Source organism: Candoia aspera, chromosome 6, assembly GCF_035149785.1.
Source record: "Candoia aspera isolate rCanAsp1 chromosome 6, rCanAsp1.hap2, whole genome shotgun sequence".
In the NCBI taxonomy this organism is placed as follows: domain Eukaryota; kingdom Metazoa; phylum Chordata; class Lepidosauria; order Squamata; family Boidae; genus Candoia; species Candoia aspera.
In genome coordinates, this window is record NC_086158.1 from 23,178,566 (window position 1) to 23,201,303 (window position 22,738).

General features: G+C 39.4%; 1 protein-coding gene across 1 annotated transcript in view; it reads right to left on the bottom strand.

Annotated features, from left to right (window-relative positions):
• Positions 1 to 6,397, bottom strand: part of KCNAB1 (potassium voltage-gated channel subfamily A regulatory beta subunit 1) — a 176,991-nt gene extending 170,594 nt beyond the window's left edge. The window contains exon 1 of the mRNA XM_063306525.1: positions 6,162 to 6,397. Within this exon, the coding sequence (XP_063162595.1) occupies positions 6,162 to 6,397 (236 nt within the window). The remainder of the gene's footprint in view (positions 1 to 6,161) is intronic.
• Positions 6,398 to 22,738: the final 16,341 nt, after the last annotated feature.

The window sequence follows — 22,738 nt, forward strand, 5'->3', positions numbered from 1 at the left end:
TGTCCATCCAGTCACAAAGTGGAAGTGACTAAATAATAACAATTTTCATGAGGATGGTCAGTAGAAAGTTTAAAGCAGGACAAAAGATATTGGAAATATTGGATATTGGATATTGAGCTGATAATACCTTCCCTAACCCTCCATATGTGCTGGGACTACAGTTAGGGAAGTTGTTCTGCATATTTGTAGCATTGATTTTATATATATATATTCAAATTTCTATATACACCAAATTATGATTAAATTAGATTTTATGAATCTATTTCCCTCTGTACATATGTGGGAGGTGATCTTCAGCTTACAGTACTGCTAGTAGCCTGAAGTGGAGCAGTGCTGAACTTACGTTTTTGGCATTCTCTAATGGTTGATTGATGAAAGAGCATTAATTAACTCATGGTATTCCCTGCTTGTATTTTATTGTTTCAGGTTCTCACTGTTGATTACAAGTAATCTTCAAATTGGTTTGTGAGGGGTTGGGAAAGGAAAACACTAGTGGTGTGGAGGTTCCCACAGAAAGAAAAAGAGAGATTGTAGAGTTGGTCAGCTTTATACTGTACATTTCAGGAAAGAAGGGAGGAAGATACAAGCAATCGAACTGGAATAAATTGGAATAAAAATCAGATTACTAAGTGTGCTTAATCAAACTGCAGTTCAGGATTTTCTCAATTTAGAATTCCATGAACCTTAAAATAAATATGACCATGCAATGATCAGTTAAAGATGGCATATGCCCGAAAAGTATGGTGCTCCAAATTAAAAGTAATAAGACAAAACTGTACCCAGATAAATATGATCAAACCAAGACATTACTGATTATCAACTAGATAGAATCCAAGGAGATTAATTTTATAAATGTATTAGCACATCAACCCACCAACATCTGTCAAGTTATGAAACTATATGTATATCATTCCTGTTTCAGCTTTTACAGCTGATACAGCAGTCAATGCATGGTCCAAAGTGCCTCCAATAGATTCTGTTCTTAATGTTCAGTTATTCAGATAATATATTCCTGTATTTTTGATATACAGTAGTCAATATGTCCTTTCTGCTTAGTGGCTCACTACATAAGATGGGTACTGACCTTCAACTCCAGCGTCACCCCATCATAAAAGGGGGTGGACATTGTCATGAGAGTAAAATGGCAAGCCTGTTTCTCATGCAATTTTATTCTGGTAAAGCCAAATATGTTTCTATGTGACTCAGCCCAAAGCTAGCATTTGTAGACTCCCATAGAGTTCAGTTTTGGCACTTATTCCCCCCTTTCTAAGTTGTGCTTTTAAAATAATGTAAATTTGCTAGTTATCTATTACAAAGGAGTCAGATGTCCTTACAAGCTAGTTTTTATCTTGTTGGAACATTGTATTCCTAAATGCTGAAGCTGAAAGTTTTTCTTGCTGAAAAAAAACAAACCTATTTCTCATTAACCAGTAGTGTGTCTATAATGAAATACAATTATGAATTTGTCACAAGCTACTTGTGTCTTGGATTTATATGTGCTTATAATATCAACAGTAATTGGTTGACATAATTTAATCACCAACATGTTTACTGTTTCCTAATTAAATTTTAAAATGTTTTATAGGTTGCTTCCCATATCACAAGAAGACATTCACATACAGTAGCTTTTATATAAATACAGTACCCAGTACTGTACTTATTAATATCATTGCCTCCGTAATATTGATATTCCGCCATATTGGAGCACTGATGCTCTTCTGTCCCACTCCTGTAATTTTTCCTCCCCCTCCAAACAGGATCTATATTTAGGGTGACTGAAGACACTTCCAAGTTGTCATCCTCCTCCTCCTCAAAACCTCAGAACTCCACTTAAAACACCCCATGATTACATTCACTGCAGCCATTGCAAGAACAGCCTCAGTTGACCTGCATTCTTTCAGCCAACACGTAAGGAAGAAATCAGCCTCTTTCCAAACCCCTTTCACCATCTCACCCCCACCCCTGATTCTTCCCTGCATTCGTTTGCTGTGAGGGGAAAAAAGAAAATTAGGTTGGTCTACAGACGATCCTCGGAGCCTGGTATAAGTGGCTGTCATGACTTCCTGGTACATTTCTTTGAATACTGCCAGCCCGAAGAAAGATACAGAGCTCTTGCTTTCATTGGTGCAACAACATGCACAAGTGCAGTTCAGAACAAATGTTTGTCTTTTTCCTTCTTTTCTCTGTAAATGCATTTTTCTGGCCTTCTTCCTGCACATCTGGGCATCATTCCAACCCAGCACTAGTTTATATTTCTAACCGGTTGAATCAGGCTTGGAGTCTCTCCCAGGGACCTGAGCCTGCGTTTTCTTAGAAGAAGAGGCTGACAGCCTAATAATGACCTTTCCTATCCCAAACCCTGTATTTTCCTCCTCTTGCTGGTAACTCTTGTTTATCACCACTAAAGCACTGAGGTAGCTTCTTTGCCATGTCCCAGTCACATGATTCTCGTTATTAGAAACTTTCCTCCACTCCTGCCCCTTCTTCCATCCTGTCCATCCCTACAATGATGCTGGCAATTAATAGGCAGCCTAATCAAAAATGACTCAAGGTAATGTAGAGTTGGTTAAAAACATCACAAGAAACATAACAGAACTAAATGCAATAATTACCGAGTGTTGGGGGTACTGCACAAACATTCACGCGGGATCACTAACTGCTCTGGGCCAAGTCTTTGATGCTTTCCTGAAGGACAACTGGGTGGAGGCCAGATAGGCCTTAGAGGGAATGTTATTTCAGAAGGCAGGGGCAGCAATAGGGAAGGCATCCCTCTGGGATTCCACAGGATGGCATTGTTTTGTTGGTAGACTCAGAGGATGCCCACCCTGCCACATGTTATAGGATGGACAGAGACAATGATAGAAAGGTGGTCCCATAATTAATCAGGGCCCAAGCCCTATACGGTTTTATAGATGGCAATGAGAAACTTGAATTGCACCCAGACATCAACTGGCAGCTAGTGCAGCCTGTGAACTAGAGGAGTCAGATGGGCATGCCAAATTCTGTACCAGCTGTAGTTTCTAATCATCCTCAAAGAGACTCCTATGTAGAGTGCATTGCAGTTGTCCAAAGAAGACGTGGCTAGAGAGAAAGGTATAGGGTCTTTACCTCTTGCCAGCACCCTCTGTTACCGCTAGTTACTAATGGCTCTGGAGTGAAGAATGGCTGGGCTGGTTTGGTGACTGCTGCAACTTCTTCACAGCTGGACTTCTGAGCTTCCTGCCTCTGCTAAGTTTACTTTTGGTTGGCCAGCAATGGTGAATGGATGTTCTATGACGTTATCAATATCAGTTGTGGGAATATCAGTAGTTGCACCAGAGTCTTAATTTCCAGTTCAAACAATTCCTACCTCTAAGGTCATACCCTATTTTTACTATCTACTTGAAAAGCTGCTTTGTATTTTCACTGTGGGCTGAAAATAAGGGTTGGCATCTATGTGCAAGCATTACTGGAAAAATCCAACATTCCAGGTGCATATCTAATCTTCCAAATGTAATTAAATTAGATTTAATTAAAAGGATCAAAATGTATCTTGGCCAGATAAATTGCTTCCATGTTTGTAATTTAACAACAGACCTTTTCTGTCCTGACTCCCAGGAAACACTCAGGGAACTGGTCTCTAATGTTTTATTGCTAATACATAACAGTAATCCTAACAAACTGAACAAACGTGGGAAAACCCAGCCATATAAACCCCGCAGGTTAAGGCGGTCCCAATCTGTGCCTCTTGGAATGGCTCACCAATTCCTCAGTGCTACACATGCGCTTAACAGTCTGGAAGGGAGCCCCCTGCTCGCCATCCTTACTCATGACATTTTCTTAGCCTTTTTCCCCCCTGGACAGTCAGTATGAAGTAAACCAGCTTTTCAGATATGTATGAAGTTCCTTTTTATTGTTGTACTTTTTCATGGATAAGGCTATCAATGGCTGTTATTTATTTATTTATTTGTTCGATTTCTATAGCTGCCCATCTCAGCAAGTGACTCTGTTAGTTAAAGGAATTCCAGTATCAGAAGCAATCAATTCTTGCTATCAGTTGCTGGAAAGTATAAGGAGAAGGTTGTTGTAATATTCATAATCTTCTAATGGGTTTAGCAGATGAACTTTTAATGAAAGCAGCAATCCCTTTCCTAAGGTAAATTTTTAAATCTGGCCAGTCAATTATTATAATTTTTACTACTGTTGTTGTTGTTGTTAAAAAACATAAAGTCTAGCTAACCAGCCACCCAGAGTCCCTCCTTTGGGGGGGAGATGGGCAGTGGTAAAATTTGATAAAGAAAAATAAATAAATAAAGAAAGAACTGCTAGATCAGAATCACGCAAGCCATGGTATTCCCTATAACACTCTATGGAAGCAAAAGTTGGACTTTGAAGAAGGAGGATAGGAAGAGTATTGACACCTTAGAACTTTGGTGTTGGAGAAGACTCCTGAGAATGCCATGGACAGCCAAGAAAACAAACCAGTGGATCATCAAACACATCAATCCAGCATTCTCACTCGAGGCTCAAAAAGACCAGGCTCCAATTATCCTACTTTGGACACATTATGGGAAGACCAACCTTTCTGGAAAAGGCACTAATGCTGGGAAAGATGGAAGGAAAGAGAAGAAGAGGACAAACAGCAGTGAGGTGGATGGACTCAGTTATGGTGGCAATGAGTGCACCATTGAGAGACCAGAAAGACCAAGTTAGGGACAGATCATCATGGAGAAAATCTATCTATGTGGTCGCTAGGAGTCAAAAACAATTTAATGGCACATAATCAATCAGTCAGTCTGACTGCCACAAATCTATTGGTCAAAATCCAGTAAGTGCACTTCCATATTATTAATGAAGTTTAATCCAATGCATATCTACTCAGAAGTAAACCCAATGGATTAATGGGGTTTGTAATCAGAAACATACCCACAGGGCTGCAGCCTTAGTTTCTGGCCAGCTATAATTTCTATTATAGGAAATAGCTCCATGGTTGGGAGAGTGCTACCTGTTTCTCAGCCACGCTGGATTTGCTTGGAGACAATGATTTATGATGCTCCTGGCTGAGTTTTTTATTTTGAAAGCAAGCTGAGTCAGCACACTTTTTATGCAGCCAAATCATGAGCTGTTAATTGAAGAATAAGCAAACACAGAACTGAATAAGTAATGGAAAGTAGTTCCAACCCCTGATGACTTAAAATTTAACCCTATCGTTTCACATTAGAGGGTGCCTGATTTTCCTGCATAGGTATTTCATGGATACCAGCAGAGTAGATACTATGGTAGCATTCCTAAGAAAAGAGTGACACAGAGAACTAGATTGAGCAGATGTCTTGTGGCCTTTGAATAGGGAGATCAGCCTCCACAGGAGGCCCAGAGAACACATCACACCCTTGATTGTGTGATCAGCCCTCATATATCAATTCAAGAAGCTAATGAAGGGTGTGGAAAAGAGCTATCAAAATGGAAAAGGCTTGGAAACAGGCCATTTTGAGGAAGGACATCTGTCCCTTATCTAGTTGTCTTTCTATCATTTTTTTTAAAGTTAAACTTCTTAGAGTTGAGCTCTACTCCTCGTGATTGCATGGATACATGACAATTTGATGTTGATAAAGGTCCAGGAGATGGCAATGATAAGGTTATCTGATTTCTATATCTTGCTTTGCTGGAAGAATCCTTATTGACTTTGTTCTGATTAAAATATTTGTCTCAGGTTATGACATTAATATCAACTAATTAAAGTTGAACTGCACACAATTGTTCCAAAGAAGAGTTTGCTCCATTAAAAGCACCCTCTCCTCACCATTTCAGCAGCTGGAAGAAAAAGTTTGTTTCCAGCAAATCAAGTAAAGTAATATTTTCACATTGACTGGATATTCCCCCTGAGTTAAAAAGCTCTTTGGCTAGCAGAGCAATCCTCAGTGGCACTTGTATCTCAGCAATTTTGTGAAGGATCACAGTCTCAGTCACTCATAATTTCACTACCCAAATAGCCAATTTGTAACAACAAAGCTGATAAGGAAAGAGGGCATAATCACAGTTATTTTTCATATCTGGCGAAACCTCCGAACAAAATAAAATATACTTTGATCACCTATCACAAAACATAATAGCTATGATTCATTTGATTCCAAAATCATTACTGCAAGTATTTGTTTTTCAAGGCACATGCTTCAAGAACTTACCTGTGAGGCATGCCATTGGCATGTGCTGCTGTATATTCATAAGACAATTCGCAGATCTTTAGGTCCCAGTTCATTTCCAGTTGGTGCAAAAGGGCCAGAGTTCGGGACTTTTGCTTCATCTGCCCATAAATACTGCATCTGTTCTCCTTTTCTGAGGAGACCTTTTCCAGATTCAGTTGCTTCTTTGACTCTGGATTCTTTTTCCTCACTATCCCACCAGTCCGGACTGTAAACATCCTTGCTCTTTGTCCATGCAGTGGCAAATGCCACCTAAGACTCTGGTCTCAAGTCATGTCAACTGATTTTTTTTTCCAGCAGGCATTTTTATCCTGCTACAGCCTTAACCTGGTCACAAAGCTGTAATCAGATATGTCTACAGACTTAAACTAGAAAGCAGAGCAGTGCGCTTTCTATAGCTGCATCTGGTAGCAGTTTTTGTATTTTTTGGCTGTATCAGTGTGTGTATATATGTATATATGTATGTATGTATGTATTTTATATTTATATATATATATATATATATATATATATATATATACATACATATATATATATATATACATACATATATATATGTATATACATACATATATATATGTATATATATGTGTGTGTATGTGTGTATATATATATATATATATATATGAAATAAGCAGTCTTGGAAACTCTGATAGAGCATCATGTGATTTCTGTGTTGCAGTGGTATGGATACTTGAACAGATTTAGAGATTCTTGAGTACTATTTGATGTATTTTATGACTACATTCTTGAACACATATGTCTTAAGTTCAGGTCTGAACAAGAAAATCCATGCCAGAGGAAGATGTAAACTGGTGCTTTGTATGAAATACTTAAATTAAACATCATTTCCCTCTGTACAATTATTAAAGGTTAAGCAGAATTATGGACTTTGAAGAAGCAGGATAGAAAGAGTATTCAAGCTTTAGAACTTTGGTGTTGGAGAAGACTCCGGAGAACACCATGAGTAGCCAAGAAAACAAAAAATGGATCATTGAACAAATCAACCCAGAGCTTTCACTAGAGGCAGAAATGATCAGGCTCAAATTGTCATAGTTCAGACACAGTAAGTGACAACCTAGTTTTCTGGAGAAGGCTCTAGGGTTAGGGAAGGTGGAAGGAAAGAGAAGAAAGGGATGACCAGCAGCAAGGTGGATGGACTCAGTTATGTTGGCAATGGGTGCACTGCTGGAAGACTTAAGGACCAGGTTAAGAACATGCTGGAGAAAATCTACTTAAGTGGTCACTAAGAGTCAACATAGACGTGATGGCAGATAATCAATCAATAAGCAGGGTTGTGTTATTAGGAGCTCATCGAATTGTTTTGGCACTGTGTGTATTTAGTGCAGATATGGGGGAGAGACAGAAGACGTAACTGGCCAACACAGCTCTCTTCCCAACTCCAATTCCCCACCTTCTCAAATAGCAATATTCTTCATTAAAGATACTAACTTTATAAAATTGAATGAACTTCAGTTATGGAAGTTTGTACATGAAAATGGAACATGAAAACAGGTCCAGATGTTAACATAGTTAAAAATGATGCAACCAGTTGGGATGATTATATCAGGATAATGGAGAAATTGGAGGACGCGGTGGTGCAGCGGCTTAATGAGGCTGGAGTTTGCTGGCCAGAAATGGTTGACACTCCAATGGTTCGAGCCCAGCTTCGTGTGATGGAAGTGAGCTCCCATCATTTCGTCCCTAGCTCCTGCCCACCTAGCAGTTTGAAAGCATACCATCTGCAAGTAGATAAATAGGTACCCCCATTCTGGTGGGGAGAAATGCTGGCGGCACTCTGCGCAGGAGCAGGAACCAGCGCTGGATCTGCCTGGATGCGAATGGTGGAGGATTGGTGGAAAAGCCCTGGATAAGCCGACTTCCCTAGCAACACTGCTGGCCAGCTGGTGCGAAGCTAGCTCGCCCCCTTGTGGTGCACCAGTGCAACAAAGAACTAGCAACTATCGGCGCCAGAACATTTACTGTGTGTAAAAAACATTGTAGACTCCCTGGCATTGTATGCCATACGCTAAATAAATAAATAATGGAGAAATTAGGATTTAATTCTGCCGCCAAATAGGCTGGAATGGTAATGTTAACGGAGTAAGTTTTACACATGTTTGCTGGATGAGCCCAATAAAAGACAGAATATAAGAATATAAGAATATTTTATGATAGAAATATAAATTGCCTTTTCAAACTTTGCAAAAAGAATAGGTGAATAAATTGTTATAAAAAATAAGAAAATGAAAGACTAAAAATGGGAAATTGCATAAACAATGGTTGTAGTCACATTTAGAAAATGGTTAATATCAAAACGTGAGGTATTAAAAACCTGAGCCAAATTGTTAAAGTACTTTTGAATTAAGTATTTGGGTCATTCTGAGTTTTATCATGTTTCTTTGACATAATGTTTTATGAGATCCATTGCTTTATCTCTCCAGTGCGTTATTAAAATGTCAAAATTTTAAAAAGAAAAGATAAAGAATTTGAGTTATTTTATTACCCTGGATCATCTCCATACTTTCCCTTCATCCTCCCTCTTCCTGATTTATTTTAAGGAAACTTCTTTTTTCTCACTTGAGGATATAATAGAATACATGGCCCTGGGGGAATCTTATGTCTGAAGTGAAATCTTTCCATGTGCATAATTAGTCCTATATAACTTAGGTGGAAGAGTCAGCAACATTTAAGAAGACACCTGCATAGACATATACCTGAATTAATTATGGGTTCTCTGTTGAACCATAACTCATTTAGAATCTGCACAAGTATGGCAAACTAATTTCATTAAGTAGAACAGGCTTAGGAAACATTTATTACAGCCTTATAGCCAAAACAAATATCACAATATCCATCAAATAGGTATATAAAAATAACAAAGGTGGGATAAAAATCAATTAATTAATTAAAAACCAGATATATAGAGAAGCACATATACTGAAAACCTATAAATAAAAAGTTAGCATAAAGTGCAATAAAATAACATAAAAATTAATTAAAATATAATAGTGGTGATAACCAAGAGTATAACTGACATTTTAAATGAATCATGGCTCTAGTTGCTTGGCACCTGCTTCTCATGCAGGCTTGCAACAAGCTTTTCTTTGTAAAAAGGGAAAGTTACGGTTGCTCTCCAAAGCATTAAGTAAACCTACCAGCAAGTAATTTTAATTCAAAGCAGTAATAATTTCATGATGTCGTAAAAGGTAAAGGGAAATATTACCTGAACATCCCTGTTTATACAGGTAACCCTTGAGCATGTGTTCAGGTGACAAGAACCTTTCACCATCCAAGGTAATCCCAAACCAGCCTATGAAAAATGTAGAATTAAGATACTGCCACTGACTTTGGTCTAGCAGATTGATGTAATGTTCTTTAAATATTGATAGCATACTTCGTCAACAGTTCAACTGGGTTTCCATAACCAGTTCAGTTTACTCACAATCAGCTGTAGCCAAATTGTTAATGTTGAAAGAAAAAAAAGTAAGTAAAGCAGACTCCTGCATTGCATTCTGGAACAAAATTCACTTTCCAAAACTTTTGCAAACCTCACAACAGGTGTAAATGGTCTTTACTCAGCTGGAAAAAACAGTATCTATTGCACCAGGGCAGTATAAGTGGATAAATGTGTAAATGCCATTAAAACAAACAAAACAAAACAAACAGAAAACAAAACAAAACCTTATCAAAGACTAATCAGATGTCTCCATATGTGTGAAGACAAGGACTGCATATTTTTTAAAATGGAAAATGGGAGAAAGCAAAAGTAATTTCATCATGTAGCCACAAATCCATGAGATTAATCCAGTAATTTAACCAGTCTTTCTAATTGGTTTTTGCTGATTTTTCAGCAAATATACTTCATGTGACATCAACGAATCTTATTCTAATGATCACTCGCTCACTCCAAACAAATAATCATGCAATACCTTTTAAATATTTAGGTTTGGTTTCTAATATTTTTCCTTATGGCAAGCTATTATTTTCAAAGAGAAACAGGAAGATCTAATTATTCCTAGTAAATTACTTTTTAATAGCAAGGTTGCATGGAATGGGATATCACTTTATGGCTGGGTTCCCACATTACCATACTAAACCATGGTTTCTGAATGACCTTTTATCTGTGTGTGTGCCTTCAAGTCTGTGTTGACTCCTGGCGACCGCCTGAAGTTTTCTTGGCAAGGTTTCAGAACTGGTTTGCCATTGCCTTTTTCTTAGGGCTGAGAGAGAGTGACTGGCCCAAGGTCACCCAGCTGGCTTCTTACCAAAGATGGGACTAGAATTCACAGTCTCCCAGTTTATAGCTGGATGCCTTAAGCACTGCACCAAACTGGCTCACCTGAATGAAGTACAACGCAATAAAAGCATGTTAACACTTCATCTTTTCCATTCCACTGGAGGAATGACAGTCCTCTCTACTACCCCTCCTCTTCACCCAAAGCCAAAAGAAAATTTAACAAATCCAAGCAGTCGAGCACTTGGCTTTCCAACTGATCCCCTGCCATAAAGAAGAGTCAACAGACAGAGATTTTGTCAGTTTCATACCTATTGAATCCTGCCATCATTGCCCTTAAAAGACCTACTAAGAGACCTGAATACCAAAATCCAGGAAAAGTGGGGCAAGAATTCCTTTAAGTGAGGTAATGGATCAACCATAATTCCGGTGAAGTTTTCCCACTGCAAAAGAAATATAACTTTTTAAGAAGAGTTGGATATTTCAACCCAGCTGTATAATTTAGCTTGTGTTGTGGGTTCACAGAGGGCCAGAGCTGTTCTGGAACTTCCAGAGTCCTGGTATGAACCAGAATTTAGAAGCTATAATGATCAGACTCATACAATGCAGTAATCAAAACCAAACAAGCCACATTATGATATATCCTGATTATGAAACTCATCACTGCATTTAACAGGTATGGGCATCCATTGGGGGTGGGCAGGCCAGATAATGACACATGTGTAGTATTCTAATCATGTAAATTCCATGACTTATGCAGTTGCTTATCCAAGTTTAATTCCGTTCTTTAGAGAGATGTTAAACATAGTAGCTCTAGAATAAAACAAATCATTTACCTCTCTGAAAAGGTAAACATTATTCTTTAGCTATTCAACTGTAGCCCACTATAACTGTAGACAGCACAACCACCAAAGAAGGGAGCCATTTTATAGTGGCAGTCATGTTGAATTTCCCAAATTTTGAAAAGCATCTCAAGCTTTTGGGGGATAGTGGATACTGTGATTATCTTCTCCCCTGAAGAATTTTGCCTCACCAAGGACAAATAGTCCAAACAAAGTAATTAATTGTATGATCCATGAAACAGCTCATTGTGTATTTGATTGTGCATTTGTGTAGAGGACGTAAACTTGTACATTCTACAAATGCCTAGAAGCATCTTATATTTTAATTGTTTCAAAAACTTCTTGTTCAAAGGACAAATAATGTGAGATTGCATAGTCTACTAGATTTTACAAGCATGACTTTTGCAAAAAGTGCTCCTGCAAAGGAACCCTAATAAGGAACAATTTATTAGATTTTTATTCAAGGAAAGGTCATATTTCTGCACCCTTGGTTTACAGAAAGCTGCCACTGAAATTCTGGTATTGGATTTCTGGTCCTTAAAGAGACAAGGAGCTTATATATGAGCTTTCCCATGGTGTTCTCATCTTGATTGGAAATCATTAAATTATGCAGCTATCTTGATGAAAAACAATTCCTGGTGTTCTTTAATTATCAGCAAAGTTAACTTTGAACCTAGAGGGAAACAGAACTAAAGAGGTCCATCTTGGGTTTGCAATTTTCACTTCTTCTCACTCCAAAGTGAGTTTTGAAATTAGTAAAAGTAAATTTTGAAATCAGTGGCAACTGCCCAAAAGTCCAGTGCATTAATCCAGCCTGTCCTTGTTCTCATAAATAAACTGTTTCATCATTCCTGAGTTTATACTCAATCCTGCATAACCAAGTGAATACTCCATTGGCCCATAACATTATGAGCTGTGCTTGTTCTACTTCCATAACAATTTGTTTGGGGGGTTGTCAGAAGGTAGGATTAGAAAATAAAGCTAGGATTGCCCTCTACTGGTGTGGAGATCATACTTGCAATTTAGCTGTCAGAATAAAAGAAATAATGTATTTCACATGATATAAGACCTGGAAATTATTTTGTTGGATTGTTAGATTTATCCCCTGATTTTCCTCCAGGATCTAAGGTAGCTTACATTGAAGTCCCTTTTGTGTCCACATAGCTGGAATCATTGTTCTTTCTAAACCAAAGGCCCTGTTGATGTGGAAGGCATCAATGAAAGTGTTCTTTCCTTCCTAAATTTTGATCAAGGATCATGCTACTTCCATTCTGAGATCATTCTAACCTCAGAAGCTCTGCAGGGTTGGTCCTGCTTTGTAGGGCTGGGCATCATTTTGATTTGAGCACAGTAAGGTGCTTTGGAGCCTGCAAGAGAACTCATGTATCATCTGTCTGCAGAAGTTGCATCTTTCCCTGGGATGATATAGCTACTGGCTTGTAGCTGCCACCTAAACCTAGAAATATGTGTGCAAAGACTTGGGACAGGCACCGGCAGCCACCAAGAGGGAAGGCAAGGGGAGAAGTGATGAAACCTGTGTTGTGAACACAAACTCCACCACTCATATACATGTGTGCAACATTACAACATAACTACAAATTAGTGTAGCTTGCACTGTGACATCATGACTTTCATTTTATTACTTTGGTATCTTTGTAATAAGAAACACACATCTAGGATGACAGGTGCTACATGAGCATTCCCGCTCACTTGGAAGCACTTTTTTGTGCTTAAATCCAAACAGCTGCACAGCTCTCCTGGTCTGTTATTGGATGAGGGACCACCTGGGTATCCCAGGGCTGCAGGTTAGATTGGGTAGGGTCATGTTCACTGTTTCAATGTATAGTATACATTGTAACGTTTCACATGCCATGGCGCTGACGCGCGTTTCTGTTTGGGAGGGAGCTGCTGTGAAACCTTGTACCAAGCTCTGTATCTGAATTCATTACAATGGAATGTGTTTGGGTTATGTTCTCTGTTCAAGGACTTTTCCAGCAGACCATCAGAAACCGTTAGGAGCACCTGGGATTGTGAACTTGGGAAGATTCTATGGGGGGAGGGATCTCATTTACACTGAGGGTTTTTAGTTTGCATTTGGTGTGCTTTTATCATTCTCAGCTTTCTCTGTGATCCTGCATACTATTCTTTAATAAATCAGATATCTTTGAATTCCTGCTCATGAGTCTGATAGTGTTTTAGAATAGGCAACCATTACATAAAGCTGAGAATTTACAGCATTCCCATGATGATAAACTTGCTGGGCACTTTGGTTTTGTCAAAATATTACATTTGGTTCGTCGTCAATTCTGGTGGCCTACCTTGAGACGTGATGTAAAAGACCATGTGGCTTCCTGTCCTGTTTGTGCAATGTCAAAACGTAAGGGGGGGAAACCACAGGGGCTTCTACAGCCCGTGGCCAGCCCGTCCCATCCCTGGGACGAGATTTCTATGGATTTTATTGTGGATCTTCCTCCCAGTCAGAAGAAAACTGTCATTTGGGTTGTAAAAGATTTTTTTTCCAAACAAGCACTTTTCATTCCATGTGCATCCATCCTGTCAGCCCCGCAATTGGCACGCCTATTTCTCATCCACATCTACCACCTCCACGGTAGCCCCTCCTGTTTGGTCAGTGGCCGCGGGACACAGTTTACTTCCCAGTTTTGGAAATCATTTTTAAAATTGATTGGCACCAAACAAGCGCTATCCATGTCTTCCCATCCTGAGACTGACGGTTCTACTGAGATTTTGAACTCCAGTCTTGAACAATTTCTTAGAGCATACATTAACTACCATCAGGATGATTGGGTGGAGTTACTACCTTTTGCTGAAGTGGCTTACAACAATGCTGTCCATCAAAGTACCGGGCAAACCCCTTTTCGTGTGGTTTCTGGTCACAACTTTGTTCCCATCCCTGAACTGCCACAACCCCCTTCCCAAACATGTTCTGCCTCTGACTGGGCTGTTAAACTGGCTGATTCCTGGCCGGTGATTCAACAAGCTTTGGCTGATGCCCAGGCTGCTTACAAGTCTCAAGCCGATGAGCATTGTTCCTTGCAACATGACTTCAAGATTGGGGATCAGGTGTATCTATCTACCAAATTTATCAAGTCACCACAATCCTCTAAAAAACTTGCTCCCAAGTTCATTGGTCCTTTCCCTATTGTTGGTCTTATCAAACCAGTTACTGTTAAATTGGACGATTACAGTAGGTCAAAAATGGATCCAAGAAGAAGATAGTGGCAAACCTCTTCCATTATGCTGCCAAGAAAACTGCATGGATTCAAGCTAAATAGAGTTTTACCTCTTTACACTTCCTTGCCAACTCTTGCAAATATATCCTTAAGTTTTAGTGTCACTGGAGAATTGTTCAGGTAAATTGTGAGCAAGTCAGCCTTCCCTGCTGACATCATCCAGAGGCCCTATGACCAGAACGCCCAGAATTTCCAGCCCTTTAGCTACTCATTTCAAGAGTTGCAGTCTCACAGATTTGAAGGATGCCCAATTAAAAAGGCTGGATTGTCTCTTTTGAGGTTGCTGGTTACTGAGGGTTAAAAGAAGCAAGAATCTGAACTCCAGGCACTGATGGGAACCCCAGCATAATCTTTTTTGTACAGTTACTTGATATAATCCAGTGTGAGCAGTTTTAAAGTCTATAGATGAAAATGTGATAGATAAGACTTCATACTTGTATAAAACTTCAAGTGTCCAAAGACTTCTTGTGCTTAATTGCTTGTATTCTGTAAGATGATTCAGTGATGATTTATTTATCTGTTTTGCAAGTGTGCAGGGCAGAGGGCAGGACTGGAGCTGGGAGTCAGTGGCTTGCCTAAAGCTTCTTCCTGCCTCTTTTTGGTAGGGTACAGAGACACCACCCCTTAGCTGAAGAGCTTGCAGACAGACACAACATGTGTGCCTCCCTGCACTCTGAAGCAGTGTTTTGCACAGCCATACTGTTTGGAAGGAAGGAAGGAAGGAAGGAAGGAAGGAAGGAAGGAAGGAAGGAAGGAAGGAAGGAAGGAAGGAAGGAAGGAAGGAAGGAAAAGGAAAAGAGGCTAGTGAGAAAAAGTGGCTAAAAAAACTCAACCCTGAACTGTCTGCCCAGATTTGCAGAATTCCACCCCCCACCATCCCCAAAGTTGGTTATAGTGGCTAAATTATATCTTCTGCTGCCAATTTAATCAATGGGAAAGAGGCTGGCGATGTCACAAAGCCCTGGCAGTATTCTCCTATGTGTATCAAAAGTGGTGATCTTTGACCTTCTTAGCCTGATGATCTGCTTGCTAGAGCCACTAGTAAACAAATCTGTCTAGGTTAAGCATATTATGGGAACAAGACCACAGTGTCTCATCTGGACTGTAGAATATTAAGTTTCTTCAGTATCATCTGTCCCTCTGCTGGCAAGAAGACTTAAAACATGTCAAGGAGTTGGCAGTTCAAACTACCTGTCCTAAATCTAGATGACAGCTTTGGCAAAGCTCTTTTGCTAACTTGTGTAGATTCTTCCATTTAATCTGAGCTACCAGTCACAGAAATTCTATATGCATTGTATTGCTGATTGCTAATACTCTGATTTGGAGAATCCATTACCCACAGAATTCTGCAGCAATCTTTAATAAGGACACCTTATTTTTTCATCTCAGCAACATGTATGTCACAGGGCCTCATTTGCATATTTGCAATCCTCTTCTACGGGTCTTCCGTCTAAGACTGAAGACATGCTGGGATATTGTCTTTCCCAAATAAGCTAGAATACTTCCTTTCATGTCTCAATGAGCTTCTTTTTCTGTTTTCTTTAAAAGAACCTTCTAAAGTCTCTGGTCTCTGGCCCCTATGCAGAAGGTTACCAACCTCTGATGTACACAGGTCTCTCCCTGTCATGTTCATCGTTTCAATGTTCTGTAACATCATAACGTTTCGCATGTCACTTTTCTAACCCGTGTTTGCGGGTTGGAAATTTCCAGCCGTGCCAGGCTGTAATCTTCTTGCTGCAACTGTGGAATGTATGTTTGGGTAGTGACTCTGTTCAAGGTTACTTTCTCAGGCTGATGTGGGTGACGGTTGCTAACACCTGGGAGGGGGTGGTTGCTAGGAGGGAGGAAGGGCGGGGCTGGTTTTGAAGCAAGGGTTTTTAGTTTGTATTTGGCGCGCTTTTACTCATTCTCAGCTTTCTTCGTATTTGCATACTATTCTTTCAATAAATCAGTTTTCATTAAGAACCTGCTTGTGAGGCTGAGTATGTCAGAATAGGCAATCATTACACTCCCTCTCTCACGCACACAGACATACTCAATTAGCTGTTCCCATGTGGTAGAGGTTGTATATACACATAAGGTTTTTGAATATGAACCCAATGTTCCTTTTTCCATTGTCCTGCAAGAAATTAGCATCAACTTCATGCACACAACTATGTTTAATTGTTGTTGTTTGGAATTGGGGGGAGGGTCAAGCACAATTCTCCTGGCACCCAAATGAGTCCAAAGTGGAGGAAGAAAAGATGAGTACACAATGTTGGTACACTGAGCCAGCAGGACCACACAATCAATCTAAGGCCATATTTTAGAACAGTGTTTCTCAACCTTGGCAACTTGAAGAGGTGTGGACTTCAACTCCCAGAATTCCCCAGTCAGCAAAGCTGGCTGGGGAATTCTGGGAGTTGAAGTCCACACCTCTTCAAGTTGTCAAGGATGAGAAACACTGTTTTAGAAGACGCAATAAAGTGAGTCGTTCTGTGCAATGCAGCTGTTTGGAGCAGGAATACTACATGAATTACCAGGTAAACAGAATACAAATAAAACAGACAAAAGTAAAGTAGAAGCTGTGACAACATACTCATAATCAGTGGCTCTGGGAAAACAAGAGAGTAAACAGCCCCCGTGACATAGACAAAACTAAATCCATTTGTTTCAGCCAGGCATATAACCCTGACTTCTCAAGTCTGTGACGATGTGCTTCATATTTTGGCTTCCCTGTAACACGGAGAGATTAGACTTCAGTTTGTCAAATGGAAGAAAATGGAGTGTTCCAATTTCAAGGTGAAACAAACACTGGGCTGGAGTTGCAGCCCTGGTCTCAGAGGAGCTACCGCTATTAACTGTAACAGCTCAAGCAAGCATTTCCCTTTTCCCTTGTGAAAAACGACTCCTGTATTTTTCTTGCCACAAGTAGCCCTGAACAAATTAGACAGCATCTGAGTGCAATAGTGTCCCAGCCACCTAAATGAGAGGGAAAAGCTTTTCCTAATTCCGTCTTGTCAGGATTTCACTGGCATTCTCATAACTCTTTAACCAGCGCTCTCTCTCTCGCTCTCTCTCTCTGAGACTCACCCAGGGCAGACTGTCCTGTGTGTGTGTGTGTGAGTGTGTGTGTGTGTGTGCATCAGACCTTGTGCCATAAGGAAATGTGGCTGGTTTTCCCAAACAACATCCTCCGGTTCCTCGTAACGAGACAGCACTGGCAAGTTATCAATTTTCGTAGTATCTGCGCATTCATAAACGTAAAACAGAATCCATTGGATGCAGGTGGACTCTTAATTTAGGTAGCATCATCATACATCCTGCATCAAACTCTACAAAGATAAGATATTCCTCTACTACTATTACTGCTGCTGCTACTGATAATAATGGCAAAGCTCCCAAAGGGTCGTCTAGTAGTGTAGAGGCTTTGATTTGATTTCCCCCCATTAGATTAGATAGAAGCAGGGTTTTTTCCTCCTCCTCCCTCCCTCCCTCCCTCCCTCCCTCCCTTCAAGTCAGTCTTGCTCTCATTGAACTAGTCCCTGTTGTTTTCAGAACAACATTTTCAAAAGTGTTCATCTGTCATACTTCCTCAGCTTCAGTTTCTGTTCAAGGAGTGAATGAGCCTCGATCATTTCCTTTCATCATTATTTGATTTTTTAAAAAAATTATAAAATCACTGTATGTTTCTATTTTAGAAATGGAAGGGAAATCATCACCTTTGCTGAACAAGTTCAGGCTTCCAATTATGGAAAAATAATATTTTGTATTTTGTTACAGAAAAAGGATAAGTGGGTGGCATTGAAGGGGAGTTTTAAATTCTGAAGGGTCCATAAAGACAGTCGAAATTCTGAGACTCATTCTGGAAGAAGAATATCACCTAACCACTTATATTAATATTTCTATAGTAATATTAATCCCCTACATGATTACAGCAGCAAGACTTTTATATGCACAAAGATGGAAAGAGCCACAAATCCCTACAGTGGCGGAATGGATGATTAAACTGATGGAGCTGGCCCAAATGGCAAAGTTAATAGCATTGATAAGAGAAAATACCGTGTCTCGATTTGTTTCTATTTGGCAACCATTTGGCTATTTGCTTGTGTCAGAAAAAAAATGAAGTTTTGATTTTGGGTTTTAATGATTAAATGGTTTGATATGATAGAACTAAAGTTACTAAGGTTTAACTAATGGTAAGAGATGGTATTTGTAAATGGATCTATATCTGTATGGGAGGTCAGAAGGCACTTTCTGTTTCTCTTTTCTCTCTATTTTGCACTTTTATCGTTTTCTTCTTTTTTCTTTAGTCCTGCGTTCTAGCTTTTCTATACTCTGCATTTTGTATTTTAACTATACTCTGAAAATTAACAAAGTTCTTTAGAAAAAAAAGTAATATTAATCCCCAAAGTCCCCAAAAGAATGTGCAGGCAGTTAATAACAAAAGGTAATTCAAATCATTAGCTCTTACTGAGGCGATATCCCTGGCCTTAGCAAGTCACTTGCTTTAACAGTGGCTAGCTCTTTGTGAACTGATCTAACTAGCATTTCTACATTACCAGGACAGAATGCCCTGGGTGAGACAGAGAGGAAGAGAAAGAAGAGGACATTCAATGAGGATTTTAAGAAGCCAGGTGCATGCTAGTGTTATTGTTACAGACATGCTTCTTTTAATGTGACCATTATACTCTAACTTCATCAGCTCTGGCCTTATGTAGTTTCATAACACTGCCTGTGTTTGGGGGCTCAGCTAATTTATTTCAGGCCCAGCAGTATATTTGAAATCTCAGCAAATTTCTTTGCATTACGTTCTTTGCCGTGCAAAGCTGTGGGTGAACCATCGTCTTACCCTTTTTCACTCCTGTTTCATAGGGTCTTTTCAATGCAGCAGATAAATGATGGCTTGGCAGCTCTCCCTCACAGCAGTTGCTCAGTTTGTGGTTTTGATTTTGTACAGCCAAACAAGTGCTGAAAGCACAAACACAATAACTGAATGGGGGCCAATGGTAATGAATTTTATTTTTTATGGAGTGGGGCATAGAGATTTTTCTTACCTTGGGATTTGTGACAACCTGGGATGAGACACTGGTTAAATGCCATTGTTTGTCCTTTTCCTATTAGTCAGGTAAAGGGAACACTGATTGGCTCCTTTGTATTATTCTGAGCTGGCAGAAGTGAATACAATTGTAGGTTGCTTCAAACTCCTTTTGAAAGACTGAATAATTGAAATGGTGATAGTGTGATAGTGCCTTTAGTGTTCCCAATCCCATAGCAACACTCTAACCACATAAATCGGCAGTGCTACCACCCTGGGAATACAATGTACAGCTCTGGTAGCTAAACATTAGAAGATGCTAATGTTTAAGGCAGTATGAATAATCAGCATACTGAAGCAATTCTCCCTAGGAAAAAAGGAAGGAGAGACAAATACCTGTGCTTAGGACTGTATTGGAGAAACAGTAGGAAGTACAAAATAGATGTAGAGCTAATTAGCATGTACCATTAATCTAAACACAACAAAAAGAAACAGGTAGCCTTCAAGAATGAATTGGAAATATGATAAATTAGAGGCACATTTTACTGCATGATGGTAATCTACAATATTTGCTTACATCACCAAGTGTTGTGTTATTTTATTGCTGAGTGAGGAAAGACAGAAAAATACTGCCTAGGTGATAGTAAAAACTGTACTTGCTTTGGCACACTAAAAACACATTATGGCTTTTGCAGTCTCATACCTTATCACCTCATCTGGCCATATGTAAACTCCCCCTTATTTAATTTTCAGAACCTAATAGAGAGCAATATGTTTATAAATGGGGAATTCGGGTTATCTCAAAACTGACGCCGATTCCTGAATCAGGAAGCAGCAATGCATTTTCCACAGAATAGAACTGATTTCTCTGATCATCTTTCTGAAAGACTGGTACACACCCCAAAAATGTTATATGATAAAAGATATAAGCTACATCACCCTTTAATTGAGACTTTTAGGCTGAAATGTTATCTTCTTCCTTGACCTGATTGCCATATTTGGAACTCTAAGAAGTATTTTGAGGAAGTTCTCATAAAATGGTTGCTTTATGGGACTTGCCAGTCAGAAATGGCTACCATGTTGGACAATGGCTAGTTGCAAAGCTGCTATTTGCTGGGAGACAAATTGGTGAGCTTGTTCCCCATCATCCCCTCAAGCTCCTGTGGTGCTCTCTTCCACTCCATCTTACTCTTACCTCTTTTAAAAAGCAGCTGGGCTCACCTCCAAACAAGGATTGGGCTGTAGCCAGCCAACATTTTTATTTTCTAACAATACTCATTGTAGGGCAATGGGATCCTTGTAAATAAAAATTATGTGGTGTAAGTGAGGATGTCTGCAGAAGTTTGAACTCAGTCCGCAAACAGAATTTGTGGGCTGCATATGGAGTCATTATTAGATGCTGATTGCTGTCTTTGTGTTTTCAGCAAGAAGCAACCTTCCTCTGACCCTGAAGGTTAGGTGCAAACAGATACTACTAACAACACCTACCAGTGATTCTACATTCAGCCACATATTCCATTTTGGGATTAATTTCAAAGTTCAAGAGTCCTTATGGATTAAAGATCTATTCAGTTTTCTGGAACTCTTTGCTTCTTTTGTTTCCCTCCTTACACTATTTTGGGAGGAGGGGGAAAACTAATATCTTGGTTGATGAAGAATTTTGAAGAATGCTTACATCCTTTGTGTTATTCTGACAGATCCTAAAAAGATATCATTGAGTTCACAGGCAAGGGTTTGGGATGTTTTCCCAATGGACCAATGCCTTCATCCAAGACTTTAGATCAGAAATATTGGGAGGGAATCAGCTTTGCAGTAAATCTGAGATGGTGATTGGATCTTTGCAGTTCTAGTCTTTGTTCAGCGATACATTGACTAAATGCAATGGAGTGGAACAGAAAGATATGTACACAGCTATGTCAGCCTTCCCAACCTGGATTCTGCAGTAAATCAGAGATCTGACATTTCACAGCTAAGGTCATCCCTCAGCTAGACCTGGGAGAAGACTCAAAGACACGGTTCAGCTAGTTAAGTACCTTTATCGCAGAGAAGTATTAAGCTATGCAAGAAGCTGGTTGCCAGTAAGAGAATGCAGATGACTTTTGTACCCTTGATAATTAAAACTCGTTTCTTCCTCCTTAACAAATTCTTGGCATGGCTTGGTGGCCTTGAAGCTGAGCAGTTGATGCAAGTTTGATATATCTGCCATCTCTAGCTCCCACATTTACCTCCTTATCCTGTGATTCTCGATATATTTTGCTTTATGCAGTAGATCCTTGATATTCACACTGTGTTCCCTGAAACCACAGGTTCCATGAAAATCATCCAGAGGTTCCACATGAAACTTTCTGTTTATATTATATGAAATGTGTTATTGCAACATTAATTGTAACATTTTGTTCAAATAAAATGTATTACATGAAATATGTTTATTAATGGATTCCACACTGATTTTCTACGTTAAGAATGGTTCCTCAGATATCTCAAATTTGAAGATCACTGCTGTAGATCAAAACAATCTTGCCCAATCTAGCACTTTCCAAAAGTGTTGGGATTGCAACTCCCTGAATCTCCAACGGTGCCAAACGAATTCTAAAATCCTGTTTACAGATCTTCAGAATGTTCTGGGGGACACAGAATGGTTTATTTTTTTCTCTGGTCTATACTGATCTGGTTGTTTTAAGGCTGATCCAGCAACTTTCTAGATGTAAATATTCTGGAACAGGAAATGGTATGAGGTGTTATGGACCTGATCTGGATCGGAAAGAGTTGCACATACCTAAAAAAAAATCCATTACTTTCTCACAGATCTTTAGCTGTACATCGTACTAGGTAACAAACAGCAGCACTACTCAATAAACCTCTTGAAGGCTTCTAGAATTAGAGAATTAGAGTGATCTCATTAAAGGCACTCTGTTGATTATTATAGTAATTGACAGGGTGTTGCACTTGGGATCCCAGTGGAATTTCTGTGCTTTACGGAAAGACCAATGCAATCAGCCGCAACAGAGTCAGTTTGAAGAAAAAACAATTAGTGCATTTCTGCATGAAATAAAAGGGGAAGGCTGCTGGTGAAGGAGACTGAGTAAATCAACAACCTATATGCCTGTTCAGTTAACTGTTTCATGCAACATTAGCCAGATCCTCATTCAGAACTGTAGTGTAAGCAATCAGTGGTAGTTGTTTCAATAATCAAGTGAAAGCAAATTAATAGG